We start from the raw sequence: 22,960 nt of genomic DNA, 5'->3' as shown, positions 1-22,960 counted from the left end.
TTATTTATTTATGCATACAAGAACAGGGTTCTAGCCCATAGGTACGGAGGTAAGAGGATTCACCAGAGACAGTGGGGAGCAGAACGGACAAATTTACTAATATGTGCGGGCAAGACAGAAGAGGTCTGCTGCTCCATGTGGCCATGCGGCCATGTGGGCATGTGGGCAAGCTCTCTGGCCGGGGATCGAACTCATGCTGCAGTGGCTAGCAATAACTTAATAGGGCTGTGACTTAACCCCTGCACCACCAGGGAGGCCCTTCTCCCTCTTTTTCTTATTCTAATATTAGCTTTCATTTTGTGTTATGTTATGGCTTCTGTCATACTTTTCTTCCTGTTCTTCTAAATGTTTACAGTAGTAGCTTTTCTTCTTTTTGTCCACTAAGCAGTGCTTCTTCTTTTACTATCTTATATCTTTTCTCACTTATGTAAGATTTATTCATCCTTATATGATATTTTTTAGTAATTGTTGACCAAGTCATTATTGTGAAAACAAGGGCCTAGAGCTTAGTAATCACACTTTCCTAGAGGGTGCTGTTCTGAAATTTAAAGGAAATCTGAGGTGTTTCAGAGAAAAGCAACTGAGGCAGTTAGGTAAAATCATGTCATGAAGAAGCAGAGGTACTTGGGATATTGGGTCAATAGGTGCCTGTTTTAGCTTTGTGTTTGCTGGCTGTTGCTATTATTATTATTTATTATTTCTATTACTGTTATCCTGATTAGTGCCATCATGTTAAATGTCACCTAGAGGAAAGCAAATATATTGAAGTGGTGATGCATCTTATAATTAATGGATATATTTCCAAAGGACAACAGTGGATATATTTCCAAAGGACTACTTCCAAATATGGTGTAGTGGAAACTATACTGGAGTTGTCACATATGGATAACCCAGCAAATGTGTTCATAGAAAATTATATTCATCTCATAAAATGAACTTGACCTTAGTTTATTACTAATAAACTAGAGAAAATATACAACTTGACCTGTTCTTCTGTGCTTATCTGTTATTGTTTTTTGCTCCATATTAATATACTTTTTATACTGGCTTTTAATACTGGTAATGGATGATTTGGGGGAAGAAAGATACCTTTTAAATCCTTTGAAACAACATTTAATTATAGAGCTTCTTACAACTTTTCCAAACATTCCACTACCCAGCATAGAACATTTTTTACTAAAAGGTATTTCAAATAAAACTTCAGAGGCAGTCATACAAAACATGATAGACACATAGTAAAGGGAAACTCAATTGTAGGATTTGAAATGCTAACAGCAGACTATTCTGGCTACCAAGAGGCACTGTGAGTTCAGATGGGTCCCACATCAGGCATTAATATACTCGACTATGACTTGTGCCACCATCATTTTCACAATGTACAATGATAAATATGAAGATGACAATGATTCTTTTTTCTTTAAAAGGTATTTTAATGTGGTGGGAATATTTCCAGCTATCCTAGAAAATTTATATTGTTTTCTCTTCTTCGAATAGGTTATGTGGGTATGCAATCTATGTCGAAAGCAACAAGAAATCTTAACCAAATCTGGGGCGTGGTTCTTTGGAAGCGGCCCTCAGCAGCCAAGTCAGGATGGAACCCTAAGTGACACAGCTACAGGTGCTGGTTCTGAGGTACCAAGAGAAAAGAAAGCACGACTCCAAGAGCGATCACGGTCTCAGACACCCCTGAGCACAGCAGCTGCCTCCTCCCAGGACATGGCCCCTCCCAGGGCACAACCAGACAGGAGTAAAGGGGCTGAGCCCTCACAGCAAGCCGTGGGGCCTGACCAGAAGCAGGCTTCATCCAGGTCTAGAAGTGAACCTCCAAGAGAGAGGTAATAGTTCATTAACCCTGTGAACAAAAGACAAGGTCCTATATTGAAAGCAAAGTCATTTTCAAGAATTTTTTTGCTATTAAGAGGAATATGTGGAGGTAGTACTTTTTAGGTCCCACAGGGCAGCACCACCGGGCCTGAGGTGCTTTGTCTATCTCTAGACTCTTTCATTCATTGGGAACCTTGTTGAGCAGTTTTTCTTTCATATCCTTTGCAGATGTAGACAAGTCACCTGCCTAATTCATATGACAACTTCTAACTTCCAAAATGAACTCAAAAAAGATCTGACATTATTTCTTCACTTACAGAATTAGTCTTTTAATTGAAAGAGTGCTCAGAGAGAACTGATGGGGAAGTCTGATCTACTGGAAGGTGTGTGGGTACATCAGCAAAGCCTTCTTTGGCACATGTCTTTCACACTGAGCTATGAGGAGTAGCTAAGAATGAACAAGGTGAAGAGTGGGATGGATGTTGCAGGTATATATATGCAAAGGCATGAGGCCTGAAGCAACAAGGCCCTGGTGGATGCCCCCTACCAGAGTGCAGAGGAGAATGGGAGAGGTGGTTGGTGACGGCCCAGGCCCATATCATACTGGACCTTTCAGCCAGGTTACAGTTTATAGATTTTATCCTTGGAATAATGGAAAACCACTGAGGATTTTAAGCACTGGATAACATGATCAGATAATTTACTTCAATTGATCGATTGACGTCATTCATTTTTAAAAACATGTATGAACAGATAGAACACCATGACTGGAAAACAGTGTCGAAAGGGAGGACATAGCCCTTTTCTTCATGAATATGGTGCTTTGGGGGCCCTGACCATCACTAGTACTAGGATTAACTGCTTTTGTGTATCCACTATCCCACTGGGTGGGAGAGTAGTCTCCAAGGAAGGTATTTCCTCCCTTTTCAAACAAATCCCATATAACATGATGAAAGATTTTAAAGAAAGGCTGATTTGATCAAAGCTGGAAAATGCATACAGTACTTTGGGAGCTGCAGGGAAGAGGAGGTGACTTCTGCATTAAGCTTTTTGGGATAGCTAGGAATTGTACGGCAGGTAGAAAAGAATAGAAGAGGCTATCATAGGCAGGGAGAATGAGTTCTCAAACCATGCAGGGAGGAGACAGAGCAGACACCAGAGATAACTCAGGGAAGGTAGAATTAATAGTAGTTGGTGACAAATTGTGGGTTAAGGAGAGATAAAAAATGTTAAAGTTTGGGTAGTTTGGGACTAGTCAGAAAATGAAATCTTTAAATAAAATGGAGAATAAATAGAAAATAGAAAATGAGTCTTATTTTTGACATACAGTGGAAAACTAAGGAAAATTCAGGAATAAGGAATAAAGAGAGATGTTTTCTTTTTACCTTTTAGATGAAATTTGAAAAAGACGGATGAGGGCAAATACCTTACTGATTAAATTATATACACACATGTGTGTATATATATTTTCACACACATATATATATGTATACATACACACATACATAGACACACTTCAGGAAACAATGAGGACAATGGGGTGGGTGTGGGAGAAAGAAGAGAAATGGGTGGAGGTAAGGGAGAGACTTCAGAGAGGAAAGTGTAATGGAAGGAATGGAAGTCTTTTAAATTATTGAAGAAATCTTGATCATACTGTGTACACTTATCAGGACCTAGTGAAAAATCTAATGATTAAAGGTAGAGTTGAGTAAAGGTATCATTAGTGAAGCAAAGGATCAGAGAGACTGGGGAACTACAATTTGCATAACACTCCATGCTTTCATAAAGCATTTTCACAGATGTTTTTCCTTTAATCCTCACATGAACTCTACACAGTAAGCAATATTTTTCAGCATTTCAACTAAAGTGAACTGACTCAATATAAACTTCTAAGAAGAGCAACTATGTCTTTATGAGCTACTAAATGTTTGCAGTACAATCATAACACTTTTATGAAAACTATGTGATGATGATGGACATGTTCATATCAGAACCCTTTACATTGTAAAATTGCAATGCCACCTTCTGATGAAAATCCCTTTTACTTCCAAGGGCCTCTGTGATATCAATGCCTGAAGCAGAATTTACCATACTTCTGTTTTGCTTCCTATACCATGTGAAACCCTTTTACCCTTTCTTTCCATCATCACAGCATCTGTGACTCCACAGCACATCTTAGTAACTAATTTGGTAACCCACAATAGAAATTACCCTACTGGTATTTTTTTTTTCACCTTGTATTTTTCTTGTATTTGTTCATGATGTTTGCTTTTGGACTTCCAGTGAAATGATATTCTTTCTGGAAAGTTCTTTCTATGGATCTCCAGATTCCAAAATGAGGCTTAGGTTGCCTCTCTTTTAATTGTATACTAGATCATAGTGTCAGAATGCTTAGCCAAGGCACCTAATTTTTGTAACTGCTGGTATGGTTGCTGGAACTTTTCAAAATCAGGAGCGCTCTGGTGTGCAGAGGAGGGCTGAAAGGGCCAGTGAATGAAAACAGTCAAAAATTGCCAAACCCCTTTCCTTTCCCTTTATCTTTGCCAGTGCCTTAACAGGAGCGATAAAAAGAGAACACAAAACTGTGTTCTTTCGAACCGTGTTCTGAAAGGAGGGTGCAAGAAGGAGGCAGGATAAATGAATAATATTTCAAATTTTCGATTTTTGATCAATGAGGGTAAACAAAAGCTAAAGCCGTTGTTCATTTCCCCCAACCAATCCCTTAAAAATAAAAAAAAGTGTTTGGGAGCAGACGATCTCCTTAAAATTACTTTCGTTCTATTGAAGTAGGTATACCTATCAACCTCATATTTAGTATTGCACTGATGTGTAGTCTTTTTTGCCTGTTACTACTATTTTTATTATTTTCATCGCCAACATTTAAGTCTGATTCACAAGCAGATGATAAAACGTGTTCGTTTATGGAATTAACTGGTTATTTTTATTGATCTAATTTATCGAGCATTCTAAATGTGCAAACAAGTTTTCACAGCTCTGAATATATTGCAATCCAAAGGGTCCTCCTTAAGAAAGCTCATCAGCTCTATGGTTTTACTATGCTTCTTTATCTTGCTTTTAATTAGAGATCGCATTAGAGCCAATTATTCAAAAGGAGTTACATCTGGAACGCGAGGGCAAAAACTTCACACTGCGCTCAGTCTTGACGCTCCTTTGTGTATCCTAGGAAGAAGACGCCGGGCCTCCCGGAGCAGAATGGCAAAGGAGCCCCGAAGGGCGAGAGGAAGCGGGTGCCAAAGTCTGTGGCGCAGCCCGGCGAGGGGGCCCTGGACGAGCGCGAGCGAAAAGAGAGGCGGGAAGGCCGGAGACTTGAGAAGGGGAGGTCGCAGGACCGCCCCGACGTGCCGGAAAAACGCGAGGCCGGCGAGGCGGCTGAGGAGAAACAGAGGAAAGAGGAGGAGTACCAGACCCGGTATCGCAGCGACCCGAACCTGGCCCGGTACCCGGTGAAGCCCCCGCCCGAGGAGCAGCAGATGCGCATGCACGCCCGGGTGTCCCGCGCCCGGCACGAGCGGCGCCACAGCGACGTGGCGCTCCCGCGCACCGAGGCGGGCCCCGCGCCGCCCGAGAAGGCGGCCAAGCGCGCGCCGCCCGCCGCCAGGGCCTCGCCGCCGGAGTCCCCGCGGGCGTACCCGGCCGAGAGGACGGCGGAGGGCAGGCCGCCGGGCGCCAAGCCGCTGGCGAACCTCAGCCCGCCGGCGCCCAGGCATGGGCCGGTGCCCGCGGACGCGCCGGAGCCCAAAGCCCAGGAGCCGCTGAGGAAGCAGAGCCGCCTGGACCCCGGCTCGGCCGTGCTCCTGCGGAAGGCCAAGCGCGAGAAGGTGGAGACCATGCTGCGCAACGATTCGCTGAGCTCCGACCAGTCCGAGTCCGTGCGCCCGTCGCCGCCCAAGCCGCACCGCGCCAAGCGGGGCGGCAAGAAGCGGCAGATGTCGGTGAGCAGCTCGGAGGAGGAGGGCGTGTCGACGCCGGAGTACACCAGCTGCGAGGACGTGGAGCTGGAGAGCGAGAGCGTCAGTGAGAAAGGTAAGGGGGCGGCGCTGGCCGCGCCCGCTGGAGCGCCTGGCCTGAGGGGGTGCTCCTGCGCGCCGCCTGGGGGTGCGCCCGGGCCGGCTCCTGGGCGCACGTGTGCCGGGATGTGGAGATGCAGCTTGTGATGAGGATGGGGGACCCCAGGGGAGCACTGCCTTTCCGTGTTGGGAAGGTGCAGAGAGTAGATCCTGAAAGTTTTCTTCTCAAAGAGGAGGAAAAGAAAATTTCTTGTATGTTAACTAGCCGAGGTGGATGTGAACTAAATGCATGTGGGGTCATCTGTCTGGATTATTTACAGTGACAGCAGACTTATGGAAGAAAAAACATCGCTAGTGGCATGGGTTATCTCTGAAGTTGGGGTTTTCGAGTTAAATTTCTCTGTGGAAATCCAGGGACATCACATGTGCCATTATTCATACACGCAGCCTTGTTTCTCTCATAATCTCTTTCTCAGTAACTGTCTTGAGTATACGCCAGCCATCGTTGTCTTGTTCTAATATTTAAACCAATCCAAACTCAAAATTTGTACAGTGAAACACTCGCTATAAAGAGAGGACTTTTAATCTGTGTAACAGACATTTTTCCCATTTCAGTCATCTGTGATATCTTTTCATGCCCTTATTACCTAACCCATCATTGCCTACCTCCTAAAGGCTCTCTTGGAAACCAGCCATATTAATTTCCAGCATCAAGTGATCCTGCAGAAGTTGTTTTTACTTAGGTCTCAGCTTTGTTATTGGTACAATGGAGATAAGACTACCTACTTTATACAGTTGCTGAGTGGCATGAATGAAATGATTCATACAAAATAGGATGTTAAATTAGCATTCTTTCTATCTTGATTCCGCCTGTCGTTCTTACACCATAGGTATCTAATATGAGGATGAGTGCAAAATAATCATTTGTGGATATAATATGCAAGAAAAAGGCGAAAGAGCTATTTTTGTACTTTAGTGAGGTGAGAAGAGTGAGTTCAATAGAGATTTCTTAGGAGGAGGAGGATTCTATATTATGAGTTTCAGTGGGGCAGGGAAAGATTGAATAAAATTGAAAGGGCAGAGGGAGAAAGAATTTAAAATTGCACAGCACCTTAACTATGTCCCATGTATTTGCTTGTTCAGTTTATCAGTTACACATTTAAATTAAACATTTAATACTATTCCTGGCTCTCTTAATCCATTCAGGCTGCTATTACGAAATGCCACACACTTGGGCATAAACAACAGAAATACATTTTTCACAGTTCTGGAGTCTGGGAATTCCAAGATCAAGATTCAGTGCTGTGGTTCAGCAAAGGTCTTCCTGAATTTTAGTTTACTCCTTCTAGCTGTTTCCTCACATGGTAGAAGAGACTAGGAAGCTCTGTGGGGTATCTTTTAGTGGAGCACTAATCCCTTTTGTGAAGGCTCCAACCTGACCTGAGTGCCTCCCCAAAACCTCACCTCCGAATTGTCTTACCTTTGGCCTGTGGCACGTCAACATATGAATTTTGGTGGAACACAAATATTCAGATCTTGGCACTGATATTTGGTAGGTAACTACTTAATATATATGTATATACTATTTCTGTCATTAATAATTTTATTAAGCTGAGATGGTTTATAGATTTACTAGCAGATAAGTATTTAGTATTTTCCATGAATAAGGTTCAAAAAAGATAAATATGTTCCATTCCCCTATAGAGTTTATATTCTGTTGAGAAATAAGCTATAAAGAATAATTACACTGTGAAGTACAATTTAATGTACAAAGTGCATTTCTTCCAGATATAGTGATATAAGTTAGTTGTGTTCAACTATTCAACAAAAAAAGATAACTTGGTCAAATGGCATCAGAAAGACAAACACAGCCTTTACATGCAATATAATCATTTATGTATAGTGTTATTACAGACGAACATGCATATGTGCACACACACACACCCCCACACACTCACACACCCCAGGGATTAGCAGTGATCCCTGTCTAATGTGCCTGTCTCAAAATCAAGGTCAACTACCATGTGTTTTCAAGGAAAATGCCGTTCATATTGGTATTGCCAACTGGCAAAAATTGGGCATCTCTTGTCTTAGCTTATAAATATTAATCTGAATATTAATATAAATCTCTCCATACAAAAGAGAAACCATGCATTGAATCTTGCATTTAAGATAAGCAGTTGAATTAATTGAAATATGTAATCTAATCCATTGGGGCAAGATCTAGTAAAAAGTTGTGCCTACAAGGAATTGAGTAATCAGGCCTGAGACTATAGAAAGAGACCAAGATGGTGCCAGTGTGGAGGAGAGAAATAAGTGATGCCACTTCTGAGAAGAAACATATACGCTTGCTGTCTTGATCAGGGGAGTAAGCCACTTATACTTGTGAGTGTAATAATTAACTAAGTTAATGACTTTTTAGGTCAACCTTTCTAATATGGACTAACCAGTCTGTTTGTAACCTGCTGCTGTGCGGTTTTGAACAGTCCTTTTAGGAACATATCCCATCTGGATTACTTTAAGAAATGATACCTGCAAGAGTATCTAAGAATAATAGGAAAATAGGAATGATGGCCCTTAATAACAGGTCTGAATTTTTCTCCTTTAGACAAAATTTCAGGGAACAAGGGTGTAGATTGTGGGCAATGTGAATTGTTGCCTATTAACTTTGATTACCTGATAATTCACATATTAGGGAATCAGAAACAAGAGTTGGGAACCCTTGCAACAATCAGGTACTAAATTATTTGAATACAGTTTGTTCATTCAGTGCTTTGTATTATTCTTTCACCATTAAACTATAAGTATAGAAAATATCCGCTTAGGACTTCAGCAATACAGTGCTTACTGCCTACATAATGCTTTCAGTTCTGACCAGAAGATGCTATTTTTCTGTATTGAGAGGCAAAAAAAAAAAAAAAAATGCAGTTTATATCCTTTAGATGGCTCTAGACTTTTCCCTATAACTTTAAGAGGGTTGTCAATGAAAGCATTTGACTATCACTCATTTATTTAAGTATTAACTTATACATGATATACAGTCTACATGACCTTACACAAATTATCTGTGAGACCCTACTATATTCCAGACATTGTGCTAGGTTCTAGTGGTACAGTGATTAAATAATATATACATGTGTACATAGAGATAGAAAAATAGACAGATAGATGGAGACAGTCATGTTTTCTTCCCTCATGACAGTTTATAGTTTCTGTCTAGAGGACTCATTGAGGATTTTACAGAGACGGATGCCCCAGGATGAAATCAGATTCTGTGGTAAGAACTTGACTGTGGACATTAAAAATATATATATAAACTTAAACCAATTACAATTTAAAAGTGCCTCCTCTTCCAGTGGCTGCCCAAACCTAAGCATTTAATTTTCATATCACTTGAGCTCACATAAAAGTGAAGAGAAAGGGAGTGATCTAAGAGCAGCTAAGATGTTTTTGGAAAATGGAAAGAAAATAGTAGTCAGCTTTTGGACATCAAAGCCTGCCCAGTAGGTGGGAGGGTATGGTGGCAACGCTGCCACTAAGTACCTTTCAGATACTTAAGCATAGATATCAGATTAATTGGTGCTGTAAGTGGGAAGGGGAGCTTCAGATTAGTAGATTTATTTAGTATTTGTTAATATTCAATAGAACAAATGTCACACACTCTTCACTCCTTCTATCATTCCCACCCCCTAGTTACCCCTTTAACCACAGCAAAAACATCCCAACATTTAATTTTCAGGTAAAAATCAAGAATAACTTCAGTGAACTGCCTGGGGAGAAATCAGATACTGGAGTTGGTGCTCCCTCTTCTGGGTTTCCCATCCTTACCAGGTTTTAATGTTGAGCTCCACATCGTACTCACCCTCAAGTGAAAGCCACCAGCTCACAAACTCCATTTATTCACAGATGCCAGAGAGTGTTAGTGTCCACTGGAGCAACCTAGCTAAACAGACCTGCATGAAAACAGTCACAAGCTATACCCCAAATCCATTCAGAATTCTAGCTTAAATAGGCATGAACAACATTGTAATGTTCTATGAAGAACATTGGCAATATGACCTAAAAAGATCAGGATAAACCAATAGACAGGTTTACCTTAGAAGTAGGGAATAATTCCAGAGCAGAAGTGTACTTAAAAAACAAACAGCAGGGCCTCCCTGGTGGTGCAAGGGGTTAAGCACTGCACCAGGAAGCAGTCTGAAGCCTCTGCAGCACCAGTTCAATCCCTGGCCAGGGAGCAACCCACATGGCGCAGCAGACCTCTCCTGTCTCGCCCGCTGCTCCCCTCACCAGTGTATATCAGTCAATCTGCCTGTTCTGTTCCCCACTCTTGTCTCCGGTGAATCCTCTCACCTCAACCTCCCCACCCCACATCTCTGGCCTGTACCCCAGCTCTTGTATGCATAAATAAATAAATCTTTTAAAAAAAAAAACAGCAAAATGCTACACATCTTCCACCCTCAATATTCATATGCTTATTGTACTTCATAAGCTATTAATAAACCATATACATTAAAACAAAAATTTAAATTAAAATTATGAGATGGAGAAAAGGAATTTAAAGATGTTTTTGTTTTCTTAAACAGAGGGCATTTATAATAAAGCCTTATTAATCACACTGTTTAGTGACAACATATAACTGCAATTTTGAATAAATTATAATGTAGAAAAATACAGTCAGTGATGCATCATGTCTTTCATTTGGTTTGGTGAATCTCTCTTATTTTTGGTTATTTAAGCTTTTATAAATTGAGGTAATACTGGTTTACAACATGTATATGATTCAGAGGTATAGGATGACATTTCTTTAGATGTATGTTACCACACCACACCCACCATCATGGTACCTATAGTCTTCCAGCATAATCCATTGCTCCCTCTCCACACCCTGCTGTCCACCTTCCCCTGCCCCATTGGTAACCAGTTTACTAAATTCTTAAGTGCTTAACCTGCATCTCCAGGGCAACTTCCCCACCCAAATAACACAGGTTTTCTGTGTAAAATGTTTTTTGAAATACTAAAGTTATTAACCAAGCTCAAAGAAAAGGTTCTGTGTACTAAAACACATAGCTCTGAAGTGCTTTGTTAGGGGTACATGGACAAAATACAAAAGTATCTTACGAGTCTAAAGATAGCTAGCTTGCCTGCTGTTATGGTGTAATTTCCTTAACCAGGAAGTGAAATAACCTGATCCAAAATATTAAAATAAAAGCTGGTGTAAATTCTATAAAATCCTTAGTGTCTAGGAAAAGGCAACCATGAAACTGACCAATAAGGAAGCACCTATAACCCTGGGGATGCCCCGAACATGAAGTCAGATATCATAATTATAAAATATGAAAGATCAATGGCATTAAATATGCTAAAGAAAAAGATAAAAATCTATATGTTTTAGGAGGTTAAAAAAATAAGCCAGGTCTCACATACAAGAGATAAACTGAAATTAAAATTAAGACTTCATCAGCAATGGATTCTAATAACAGCTGACCAGTGCCTTCAAATTCAGAGAGAGCCATTTGGAAAATACAATTCTGTGCACATCTAAACTATTAATCAGCTCCAAGTTCCCAGGAAACGTGTTTTGCAGCCTCCTTCTTATTTAAAGATGCATGCACTCAAGAGAACTGAGAATAATAATCAGCAGCATGGGATAAATGAGAGACAAGAAATAGTGGGCCTTAACCCAGGAATACAATGCAGAGAAATGACAATGTGTACAGTAAGCAGTCTGCCCAAATTGAAACAAGATTATTTCCAGGAGGTTCTAATACTAATATCTTTGTTAAGAATTCCATGGATTCCAAGATATAGCCAATGTCAAATGAGTTACATGATGTTACTGACCTGGTGAGGAAAGGCCATCTCTTTTTTAAGCAATTAAAAAGTATATATCAAACATTGAGGGGAGGGAAAAAGCTGTTAAGGAAAGTCATGTTCAGAATATTAAAATACTAAACAAAAATAGGACACAATTTTAATTAATAGATATATCCCTTTTGACTATTACCCTGCATACTTTTTTCTCTGAATAAATAGGAACTCTGAGAGGTCATCTGTAGAAAAGGAAATTTAATCTCTGCCTACTGTAGGTTTTTAGTTGGTTCTGTATAATTCACATGTAATATTGTAATGCATCTTATTGGGGCCTCATATATATATATACACGCACACACATGCAGTATCCCTTGTTGATTATCAGTTTCTAGACTAACCCCTTTCCATGTTAAATTCTAATTTATTTATAACCAGTTGAATATAAATATTTTGCCCAAGTCAAAATAAAGGTAAAACTGAGAGATATGGGAGATGAAAGAATTTAGAGAGACTGGAGGAAGGATAGAGGTAAGCATCTTAATTTTCACTTTTAAAGTGTTCAAGAAGTAAATGATCCTGTTGAAAAATTTAGTTCAAGAAAGAGAGGATTAAAATATTTAAATATAGAAACATATAGGGAGAACAAAAACTAAAGTATGTAAATAGTGTGAGCTGACGTCTCTAATAGGTTTTAGCTATAGGTAAAATATTAAAATTGGAAACCATTGGATAATAACCCAAGGTTAAGCAGTTGGCATGTAAAGGCAAATTATTTAAAAATTAGAATGCTTTCCATAAGTAAACTATTTGTTTAAAAAATTAAACTAAGTGTTTAAAAATAAGGTTCAGAAATAGAACTCGTGGTGTGGGCAGAAGGGAAATAGGGAAAATTAATTATTTTGGCTACATCAGGAGCCCTGTATTCTAATTTTCATCATGTGTTCATTAAATTGATATATCCATTAAAACTGGAAACACAAAAAGTTGCTATTTAACACCCATTTGTAAAAAGCAACTGGTAAATTGCTGGTAATCAGTCATAGTGTGTCTTCTGGACTTTTCATAATTGGCATTTTAACTGCTAGAACCTCAAAATAGCAGTGGATTCACATAGAAGTGTAATCGCACTCGCTTCTCTTTTACCCTTTATATGTTAATCTTTCATTGAGTTTCCATCACATGACAGGTGCTTACTGGACTTTGGGAATATATTGAGTAGATCATAGCCCCTGCTTTTGGCTCTCTCAGAAGAATCCACTCAAATCTTTTGTTCTTTTTCTTTTTATGTACTACTACTTTGGCCATTTTCTCACAGAGGCTGATGTATACACTTACAGAGCTCTTCTTCTACTTCTTAACCTTCAACCAAATACTTTCTTTATGTTCTTCTTTAATTTGTTCCCCTTAACCTGTGCAGAGAGACCAAATAATGCTATAGGACTGACAGTTGGACAGACTGACATTTTAGTACCAATTCCCAACAGTTTCACCTGGCCTTACTGTCTTTGATAATATAATGAGCAGAGGGCCTCCCAGGTGGTGCAAAGGGTTAAGATGCAACCTATGAAGCTATCCACAGCCACTGCAGCAGGAGATTGATCTTCAGGCAGGGAGATGCCCACATGGAGCAGCAGACCTCTCCTGTCTCACCCACTGCTCCCCTCAACAGTGTATTTCAGTCAATCTGCCTGTTTTGTTCCCCAGTCTGTCTCTGGTGAATCCTCTCACACCCCCACCTCTGGCCTGTACCCCAGTTCTTGTATGCATAAATAAATAAATCTTAAAAAATATATATAAAGAGCAGAGAAGAGAATAGGCATAAAAGAAAAGAGAGATCACTGCCTTGTATTGCTGAAGGAAAGATAAATTTAATTCTCCCTCTCAACTGTTGATCTAGAAAGGCATTATTTTAGGGTTTTTGAGGCTGCAGTTTAAATAACTTAGAGGGATTCAGAGAACTGACTTCCTCCTACAATGGCTATGGAATGGACATTAACTAATTTAATTATCTGTATAATTTAAATCGTAGAAAGAGATTGAGAGGACACAAATTGTGTGTGTGTGCGAGCTAACATGCTAATTTCTAATTTCTAAGAATATGCATTAAGAAAACTTTGGAAATAATTCTCGTGAGAGGCTGGATATTTCAGAGTTACAGTTTCTGCCTAATATAAATAAATGACTGAAAGTCCCCTTGATTCTAAAACTGGAGTTATGACTAAAGGAAGTGCTATAAAAAGAAAAGAAATTAAGTCAGTAAATCTAGCATGATTATGCCTAATAATATTTCTCCCAAATTAATCCATGGCTAGAAAAAATATTAGTCATTTAGTTACATCTGAAAAATACTCCTATTCTTGCATAACGAGAAACTAAATAAAATCTGGATTACATTTTTTAAAATAATCATATAAATTTATATGTAATATATGCTTACAATATTAATATAGAATGTTTTAAAAGATGTATAACTAAAGGTCATTTTATGGGAAGACATTTATGATTCAAAGTCCATTTAGAAAAAAATAGATATTGAAGATTCATTGCCACCTATTTTATCTCAGTAGGTTGTTCTTCAGTATCCTTTTAAAATGCAGAATCATACTGCAGTGTTTTTGACCCATTTTATTTGGGAAGTGAAAAGATTGTCCTTATTTTTGGTTCAATTTAACAGAAAAATGGAATCTTAGACCTGGAAGAGACTTCAGAAGCAAATAAAATCTCACCTTTCACACATTATTGAACAAAGAAGGAGATATTATGGATGTTAAGTCATACTGATTTTCTGCCCCCAAACCATTTTTTCCTTGCAACTGGAAGAGCTTGGAACTCATCTTGCCCCTCTAAGGACTAGCATTTACTCAGATTTGCCATTTTTTTTGTGTCTTCAGTCTGGGCTTCAAATGTATTACTGAGGTTCCAGATTTTTTCCTAGTTTTAGTTATTATATCCATGTCCCTAAATTGGAATGACTGAGTCCAATTCTGTTACTCAAGTTCCTCTAGAACTAAAACTTTGCCTTGCCCTCAACTCAATCCTCTTCTAAAAATTAGGACTTAGATACTGACTTTCCTGATGCCAACTGCCATAATTCTTCTGCATACACATGGCCATCTCTAATTCTTACTGCTGTTCTGGATTTAATATTATTACCTGTAGCCCTCTTTGAATTTTCTTTGCTACCTAATCTGAACTTCTTCAGTTGGGTCTTTTTAAACATACGTGTTCTATACCAAAGAACAGATCTAGCAGGTTCCAGTAATCTGTTCTGAGATTGCTGTAATTATAAGATGAGATGATTTTATTAGTTCCCTAGAGCTGCCTTAACAAAGTACCACTGATTAGTTGGTCCAAACAACAAAAATTTCTTTCCTCAGAGTTCTGGAGGTTAGAACTTCAACAGTAAAGTGTTGGCAGTACTGGCTCCTTCATTGCAATGTGGCAAGGATCTGTTCCAGGCCTCTCCTCTTGACTTGTAGATGACCAGCTTCTCTCTAAATCTTCACCTTATCTTTTCTTTGTATGTTTCCAAATTTCCCGTCATATTGGGTTAAGGGCCTCCTAATAGTCTCATTTTCATTTAATTATCTCAATAATGACATGATCTCCAAATATGTTACATTTCGAGGTACATGGGGACTTCAAATTTTTTTTGGAGGGGTATACAATTCAGTTCATAATATTAATATTCATAGCAATAAGGAAAGAGACCAAGGCCTATACATGCTTATCTACATACACGATAAACACAAATGTTTGACATTTTCCTCCATAAGATCATCAATAATTTTATTGAAGGTATTGACATCTAAGTTCATGAAGACACTGATAGTTTTAGGCACAGTCAGAGAACAGCAACTTGAGTATGTTTCTTAACCTCTATAAACCTCAAGTTACATAATTTTAGTGATTAGGAATAATAATTGTACTTATCTCAAGGAGTAGTTGTGGGGAGTAAATGAATAATATGGTTTAGCCCCATGACATTCATTCCTGATATATAGCAAGTGCTTCAGAAACATTTTCATTTCTCTGATACCAAATAGAATGTATTGATAATACATGTTATAAGTACTAGGAGAAAAGCTGGATGCCCAAAGTTTCATGTTGGAGTTGAAGTAGAATTGCAGTAGAAAGAATCAGTATGACATTCCAGTCAATATGGCCTCAACAATGAGAGATGTTGGAGATACACATGGCTGCGCTGAAATAAATAGTATGCTTCAGAACTGTGGAAAGAAAAGAGCACGGAGGTGGTTACATTATCAGGAGAACAGTTTTAATCCCAGTCTTTCAAGAACTGCATTGCCATGGGCAAAAGAATGAGAGAGGTGATCATATCACTGGTCTTCTTACTTGGATGTATTTTAGAAGCCCTTGGGAACTTTTAAAAATTAAGTGCCAAGGAAGCACCAAAAGGGATTCTCTGATTTAGCTAATATGGAGAAATGTCCCTGTTCATTTTAATATGTAGCTGAATTGAGAATTTTAGGACTTGTTCAATGCCCATTATAATCACTCAAGGAGCCTCATACAGGAAGATACCCACACTATTGTTTTGTACCATCTTTTCTGGTAATTCCAGTGGGTAGTCAAGGCTTTGAAATACAGAGCTCCATAGTCTTCAAGGACTTTTCCAAATATCAGAACTGACCCTTTATAAATTATGAAGTGCGGTGCTGGTTTTCTTCTGGGAATTTTTACTCAGCATCATAATATCAGCTTCCCATAAAAATTGTTTATTACATGGGGGCACATTTGACTGGAAAAAAAGATTCAAAATGACTCAACTTATCATCCAGAATGACTCAACTTATGGTTTAGGGTTTTACATTTGTCTTTTGTATTTTTGAACTCTTACCATAAATAAATCCTTTATATTAGCTTAATTTGAATTTTCTGTTTAACATTCATTTCTTTTCTTTTTCTCTTTTCATGCCCTCTGTTGGAGTTGTTTCCTGAGCCTTTTCATTTACTTTAGAAGACACACACACAAACATACATCCTCTTCTCATTAATGCAAACCTCAACATTTTCAGGGCAATATTTAGTCTTATAATTCTTGAACAATTTAGCAATTCTTTAGATTTACTAACATGTTCTACTAATTTCATTGTTCATTAATAACTTTTATATCTCACATTTCTTTCCCGACTTTTTTCTTTTTCTTTCAACAAGAGTCTAGTATCAGTAAAATGCCATTAGTTTATCTTTCCCTGAATGATACGCTTCCTGTGTATATAGCATACATGTTTCTCTTCCTCTGCTTTGTCCTTAAGTCACAGGGGTGCAGCAATTTTGTGTCCAAGACTTTCAGCCACATGAACTAGACTGAGTTCCTCTCTCCCAGTAGGAGAGGGTCTTGTCTGTCCTCCTACCTGGTCTTGGTTTCAGTGGACCAACAGGTCTTCAGTCCTGCTCACCACTGTGTTGTCTGTAGAGTCCATCGTTACATTCATCTTATTTATGCTTTGTAGAAAATTCTTTAAAATTTTGAAATATTTTATTGTGTTTGGACTTAAAGACAAAATATTATATATTTGTCTTTTTATCTTGGCCTGAAGCAGATGCATGTTAATTTTTAGTTAGAAAATTTTATTTTAATTAGTTGAGGGAGGAGTAAGCAAATCAGAAGTACTGTGGTCCGTTAGTAGTGGGTAAGTCAGAGAAGATACTGGCCTTTGTGTGATTTGGTTGGAAATTAAGATAGAACTCAACTTAAAATTACTGTTTTTTTTTTAATACCTTTCTTTTTTTTTAAAGATTTATTCATTTATTTGTTTATACAAGCACTGGGTACAGTCAGAAGCGCGGGAGGGTGAGAGAATTCACCAGAGCCAGAGCGGGGAGCAGAGCAGGTAGAAGGACCGAAGTACACTGCTGAGGGGAGCAGTGGGTGGCAGGAGAGGTCTGTGCACCATGTGGGACCCTCCTCCGGTGGCCGGGGATCAGCCGGGGATCGAACTGGCGCTGCAGAGGCTGCGGGCCGCTTCGCAACCCAGCGCTCAACTGCTGAGCCACCAGGGAGGCCCCCAAAATTACTGGGTTTGATCTGTTTATTTCCTAAAAGGTTTTAAAGGTACTTCTAACAACAACAAAAGAACCACTAATAGGTAAAAGCAAATAGAAAGGGGAAAAGGGGTATTAAAATAATGAATTTAGCCATCAGTTTCTAGATAGCAGTTAAGCATGTGAATCATGTAAATAATCTTTCAACTGTCATTGACTGTGTGCTTTCTTTTTTATCCTGCTGTTTGACATCTTGTCATGTATTACCTTACATTTCTACTTAACCTTTTTATTTTTTTATTTTTTATTTTTTTTTAAGATTTATTTTTATTTATTTATACAAGCACTGGGTACAGTCAGAAGCGCGGGAGGGTGAGAGAATTCACCAGAGCCAGAGCAGGGAGCAGAGCAGGCAGAAGGACCGAAGTACACTGCTGAGGGGAGCAGCGGGCCGCAGGAGAGGTCTGCGCGCCATGTGGGACCCTCCTCCGGTGGCCGGGGAGCATCTGGGGAATGAACCGGCACCGCAGAGTCTGCGGGCAGCATCGCAACCCAGTGCTCAACCGCTGCACCACCGGGGAGGCCCTACTTAACCTTTTTAATTAATTGCTTACCGAGTGGGGAAATAGGGAACTATGTATTTGGGCTACGGTGTAATAAAGATGGCGTCATAACTCACCTGATAGCATTACTTGAATTGTAGTCCTATGCAGACAAATAAATATATCCTTTTCTTGGTTTTGGAATTTACCAATCAGCTACCAATACCACTATGTCCAAGGGGGAAAAAAAACCCGCACACCATTTGAAATTACTTCCAGCTTCCAGTTACATGATTACCTGAAGAAAATAAAAACAAGCAAAATCATTTCCACTGCAAAAAATACCTATATGGGCATATCTCATTTTTTGCACTTCATTTCATTGCACTTAGATAATTACATTTTGTACAAATTGAGAGTTGGTGGCAACCCTGGTTCTAAAAACGGCTAGTGGTGCCATTTTTCCAAGTGAGTATATGCTCACTCTTAATTTAATTATGTATATATTGTTTTATTTATTTTTTAGACAAAATGCGATTGCACATGTAATTAGCTATAGCGCAGAGCAAACAAAACTTTTCTGTGCACTTGGCAAAGAAAATAATTCATGTTACTTGACTTATTATGATACTTTATTTTGGTGGTCTGGAACAGAACCTATATTATTGCTAAAATATAACTCTAAATAGTGGATAAACATTTATTTATTACATATATATTATATAATGTATATGTGACATATATAATATATATAACATACAATATATGCAAGATACACATAATTGAGGCAGCATTTGTTTGCAACTCTGTAAATGATTTAGACACATAAGATCACACCATCTTCTGTGTGTTACCAACCTAACAGCAAGGCACCCATTGTTCTCCACCATGATCCATTGTGCCCCCTCACCACTTTGCTTTTTCACCATTTCCTTCCCCCTCTCAGAGCATGAATTTTACAGTCAGATTTCTAAGGTTGGTTGTATTTGTCCCTTTGTTAAAAAGCATAAAAAAGCATGAGTTTGCCTAACGAGAAATCTCCAAGTGCTAGAAATGGAATGAGAAAAACATCTGTAAATAGGGAGAGTAATGAGTCAGGAATACCTTATTGACTCTTGACTTGTCTGAGGGCCTAGGTTTTTAAGCATCACAGAGCCCATGCATGAGAGGCAGGTAATTGGAACTGGCACCTGTGGGTAAGGCCAAGACCTGATCCTCAGAGTGCTTGCCTCACAATGAAAGGCAGCTTAATACTACACTTCACAGCTCAGATGAAATGAGGAACCTTGTTTTTATCTCAATCCTGTGTTAAAAAAAAAAAAAAAAACACAACAAAACAACTAAATCTTCTTGTGAGAAACTGAAATCTCATTGTATTCCTTAGGTGGATTTTATAGACTGAATTTATAATGTGTCAATAATGTGATATAATCCCAAACCAAGGAATGAACATTGAATTTGATCCTTGGTCAATGATACTTCATTCTTTAATACCTTTCCTATCTAATTTCAAGTTTGAAAACGTTCCCATCTTATAATATATTGTTTAAGTCATAAAGAACAGATAAGTACTAGAAGTAGTACTCAGACAGCCAATATTTTGGCTTTATCAGTTGGATTTCTTCTTCCTTTGACAAGCTTTCTCTATTTTACATAGAAGTACAATAGTGGTTAAAACATTTGTGCCAGGTTTTAGGCTGAAATGGTCAATTTCCAGTTATCCTTTAATTATCTTAGTGCCACGAAACACACTCACTTACAAATTGCTCTACTTTGCTAGGTCTCCAAGAAATGCGTAGGATCGGTCAGGTCCTATAAATTAGGAAGATGTTCTGTGGTAGGTAGATGAGTTAGGTTTACAAAATAATCACTTTCTATAATATCAATACCTTTACTCTCTCTCTTAAATCTCCCTTTCACATCCCAGTCATCTTTTCCCCTAACCACGTAAAAAGATCCCCTCTGAAAATTTCCTACTCCTCCCTGGCTCATATCTTTCCCATGTGGTTGGTTCACAGGCTTAGAAGAGAGTAGTAATCAAGGCAATTCATACTGACAAGTTCTCTTTGAAAACCCCTTTCACCCACACTTGTCCTGTAACACACTGCGATCCAAAGAATAACAACATTCATTGTACTCATTAATTTCTCTTGTAAATGCTTTCATTAGTACATTTTGAAAACAATTATTGTCATACCTGCATTTCAGAATTTCAGATTAGGGATCCAGGTCCCCTTGACAGAATCCAATTGTTTGTCTCTTTTACATTTTAAAATTTCTCAGGCTAGCCAGTTTATAATTACTAGCTATGCTAGTTATAGTCAAAGTTCCTTTTATAGGGTCCAGTACACACTTTGGGATATCTATAAATCCTAACACAAGATAGGTTGTGGTATTATGACTCGGGAAATTACAAATATGAACGAAGCTCACAATGCTAAAAAAATTAAACATTTAATTCCCCAAATCCTAATATTTTATTCATTTCCATGCCTTTAAAACTGTCCTTGCCTTTTCTTTAATGCTGCTGTTACCTCTACAAAGTCCCCCTAGTGGTATTTTCGATACTGATTTATTCTGTGTCTAGATATATATAATTAGAATTTCCCAAAATAGAACATTGGATTTTGTGTTTTGTTTTGTTTTTTATAGTAGATTAAAATCCTGCAGGTAGTTGGCTCAGTGTGATTGTACAGAACTGAGTAAGTGGAAGGCCTTGCTACAGAAGCATCGCCACATGGATCAGGAAGGAGATAGCTGAGCTCGTGCTTTGTGGTAGCAGCATCATGCTATCCCAGTGACAGGGCAAGACATGGAACAATGTCTATTATTACATAAAGTACCTGAAAGAACAAATAATCCTGAACATCAACTCTGAATTTATAAAAGGAAATCCACTGCCTAATTCCTTTCTTTTTCCTTAGGCTACATTAACAAATCAGAATAAACAATATTAATGATGCAGCATTTTTCCAGTGAGCATTTCTGCAAACCTGTAATAGTTTTAGTAAATATGCTGCCAAAAGTAAATGTCTGTGCTCATGTAAGTTTGGCCAGTACTAACTTTAGCTAAAAATTTCCTTAATGAAGACCTTTTCACTACCTTAAATGTTACTGTACATTGTGATTGTTCTAGAAAATAATATAATATTAAGTTCTACATACATTTGACTAGGGTCCCTTTTATTGTCAACCATTTGTTAATATCTCCAAAAACTGGTATGCTGAGGTCAAGGCATGGCAGATAGTCTCGTCATGAAGGACCATCAGATACATTTTACTTGGTGATTTATTTTGTCCTGATCACAAACCACCATGAAGTAAATACTAGATACTTAGGTAGAAGGTAGCTCCCAAGCCTAAGGATGTTATGATGTAAAGCAGTTTTACCTTCATTTTTGTTATTATTGAATCCACTGACTGGATATGTCCTTATCCTCTCTAAATCTCAGTTTCCTCCTCTGTGTGGGAGTAATAATAACATTTAAAACGTAAAGCTGGTCTAAGCTTTCTTCTCTTCCCTTCAGTACTGAGTATTTTCAATGTTCAGAATTTTTGTCAGATGAAAAATTATGGATGTAAACATGCATGGATCATTTAAACTTGCAAAGACTTAAAGTCCAATGCAGAACTCTCCTTTTAAAAGCTGAAGGGAGGGCCTCCCCGGTGGCGCAGCGGTTGAGCGCTGGGTTGCGAAACTGCGCGCGGCCTCTGCGGCGCCGGTTCGATCCTCGGCTGCTCCCCGGCCACCAGAGGAGGGTCCCACATGGCGTGCAGACCTCTCCTGCCGCCCGCTGCTCCCCTCAGCAGTGTACTTCGGTCCTTCTGCCTGCTCTGCTCCCCGCTCTGGCTCTGGTGAATTCTCTCACCCTCCCGCGCTTCTGACTGTACCTAGTGCATGTATAAACAAAACAAACAAACAAACCAGCAAACAAATAAATAAAGCATGCCTCTATAAAAAAAAAAATAAAAAAATTAAAAAAAAATAAATAAAAGCTGAAGGGAAATGCAAAACAATGAAGAAATCATTGTGGATTGGATTTAGTCATTGAAGTAGGGGTAGCCAGAGGAGTTAGTTTGAATTTGAACTTTTATTTATGTCATAAACTTTCACAAATATTGTCTTCTACTCCTGGTGGTAAAGATTAAAAACCTTTTTTTCCCCCCCTAAGAGGACATAGAGGTTCCACATGTACAGATTAAAAAATAATATCTTTACCCTCTTCTGCCCAGAGTTCCTCCTGCCTTTGCTTAAGTGCAAATTCAGTAACACAATATAGTGTGACTAACAATAAAGTCAATCAGTGCAGTAGCAAGGTGGTATTTCTACATAGACTGACTTCGCTCTTTAGCCTTACAAAGAATCAGATGTTTTATTTGTATCCCATTAAGTATTTATAATATAGCCATCATTATTGAAAATTATTTGGTATATTTGTCTATGTGGAAGTTTACTTTTTCTTTTCTATGAGACATGATTGAGAGTAGCAAAGAACATTACATAGATGAGTCCACTGTAGGCGAGTGAAAATGCTTTCCAGCTTTGAAATCTAATATTAGGGGAGAGTTGGAAAATAATACATACATTTACAGTACTTCACTGCTGCTTTTCTTAAGATAGTGATGTTATATGGAACTTAGAAATTCAATACATTATTGGTTATTATCATGAGTAAGAGGTTTGTGAAATAATTTTTACATCAATTACTAGAACTTTGAGCATAAAGGCCATAATTTCTAGGG

General features: G+C 38.6%; 1 protein-coding gene across 1 annotated transcript in view; it reads left to right on the top strand.

Moving 5' to 3' along the window:
* Window positions 1-1,497: 1,497 nt before the first annotated feature.
* The window catches only part of RIMS1 (regulating synaptic membrane exocytosis 1), a gene marked incomplete at its 5' end in the record, with an annotated part of 207,984 nt that continues 186,521 nt past the window's right edge, over window positions 1,498-22,960 (top strand). Inside the window, 2 exons of the mRNA XM_084259628.1 lie at window positions 1,498-1,835; window positions 5,009-5,868. Coding sequence (XP_084115754.1) covers window positions 1,498-1,835; window positions 5,009-5,868 — 1,198 coding nt within the window. The remainder of the gene's footprint in view (window positions 1,836-5,008; window positions 5,869-22,960) is intronic.

This window comes from Talpa europaea (assembly GCF_964194135.1).
Source record: "Talpa europaea genome assembly, chromosome: 2".
NCBI lineage: Eukaryota > Metazoa > Chordata > Mammalia > Eulipotyphla > Talpidae > Talpa > Talpa europaea.
This window is presented reverse-complemented; position numbering and strand designations above follow the sequence as displayed.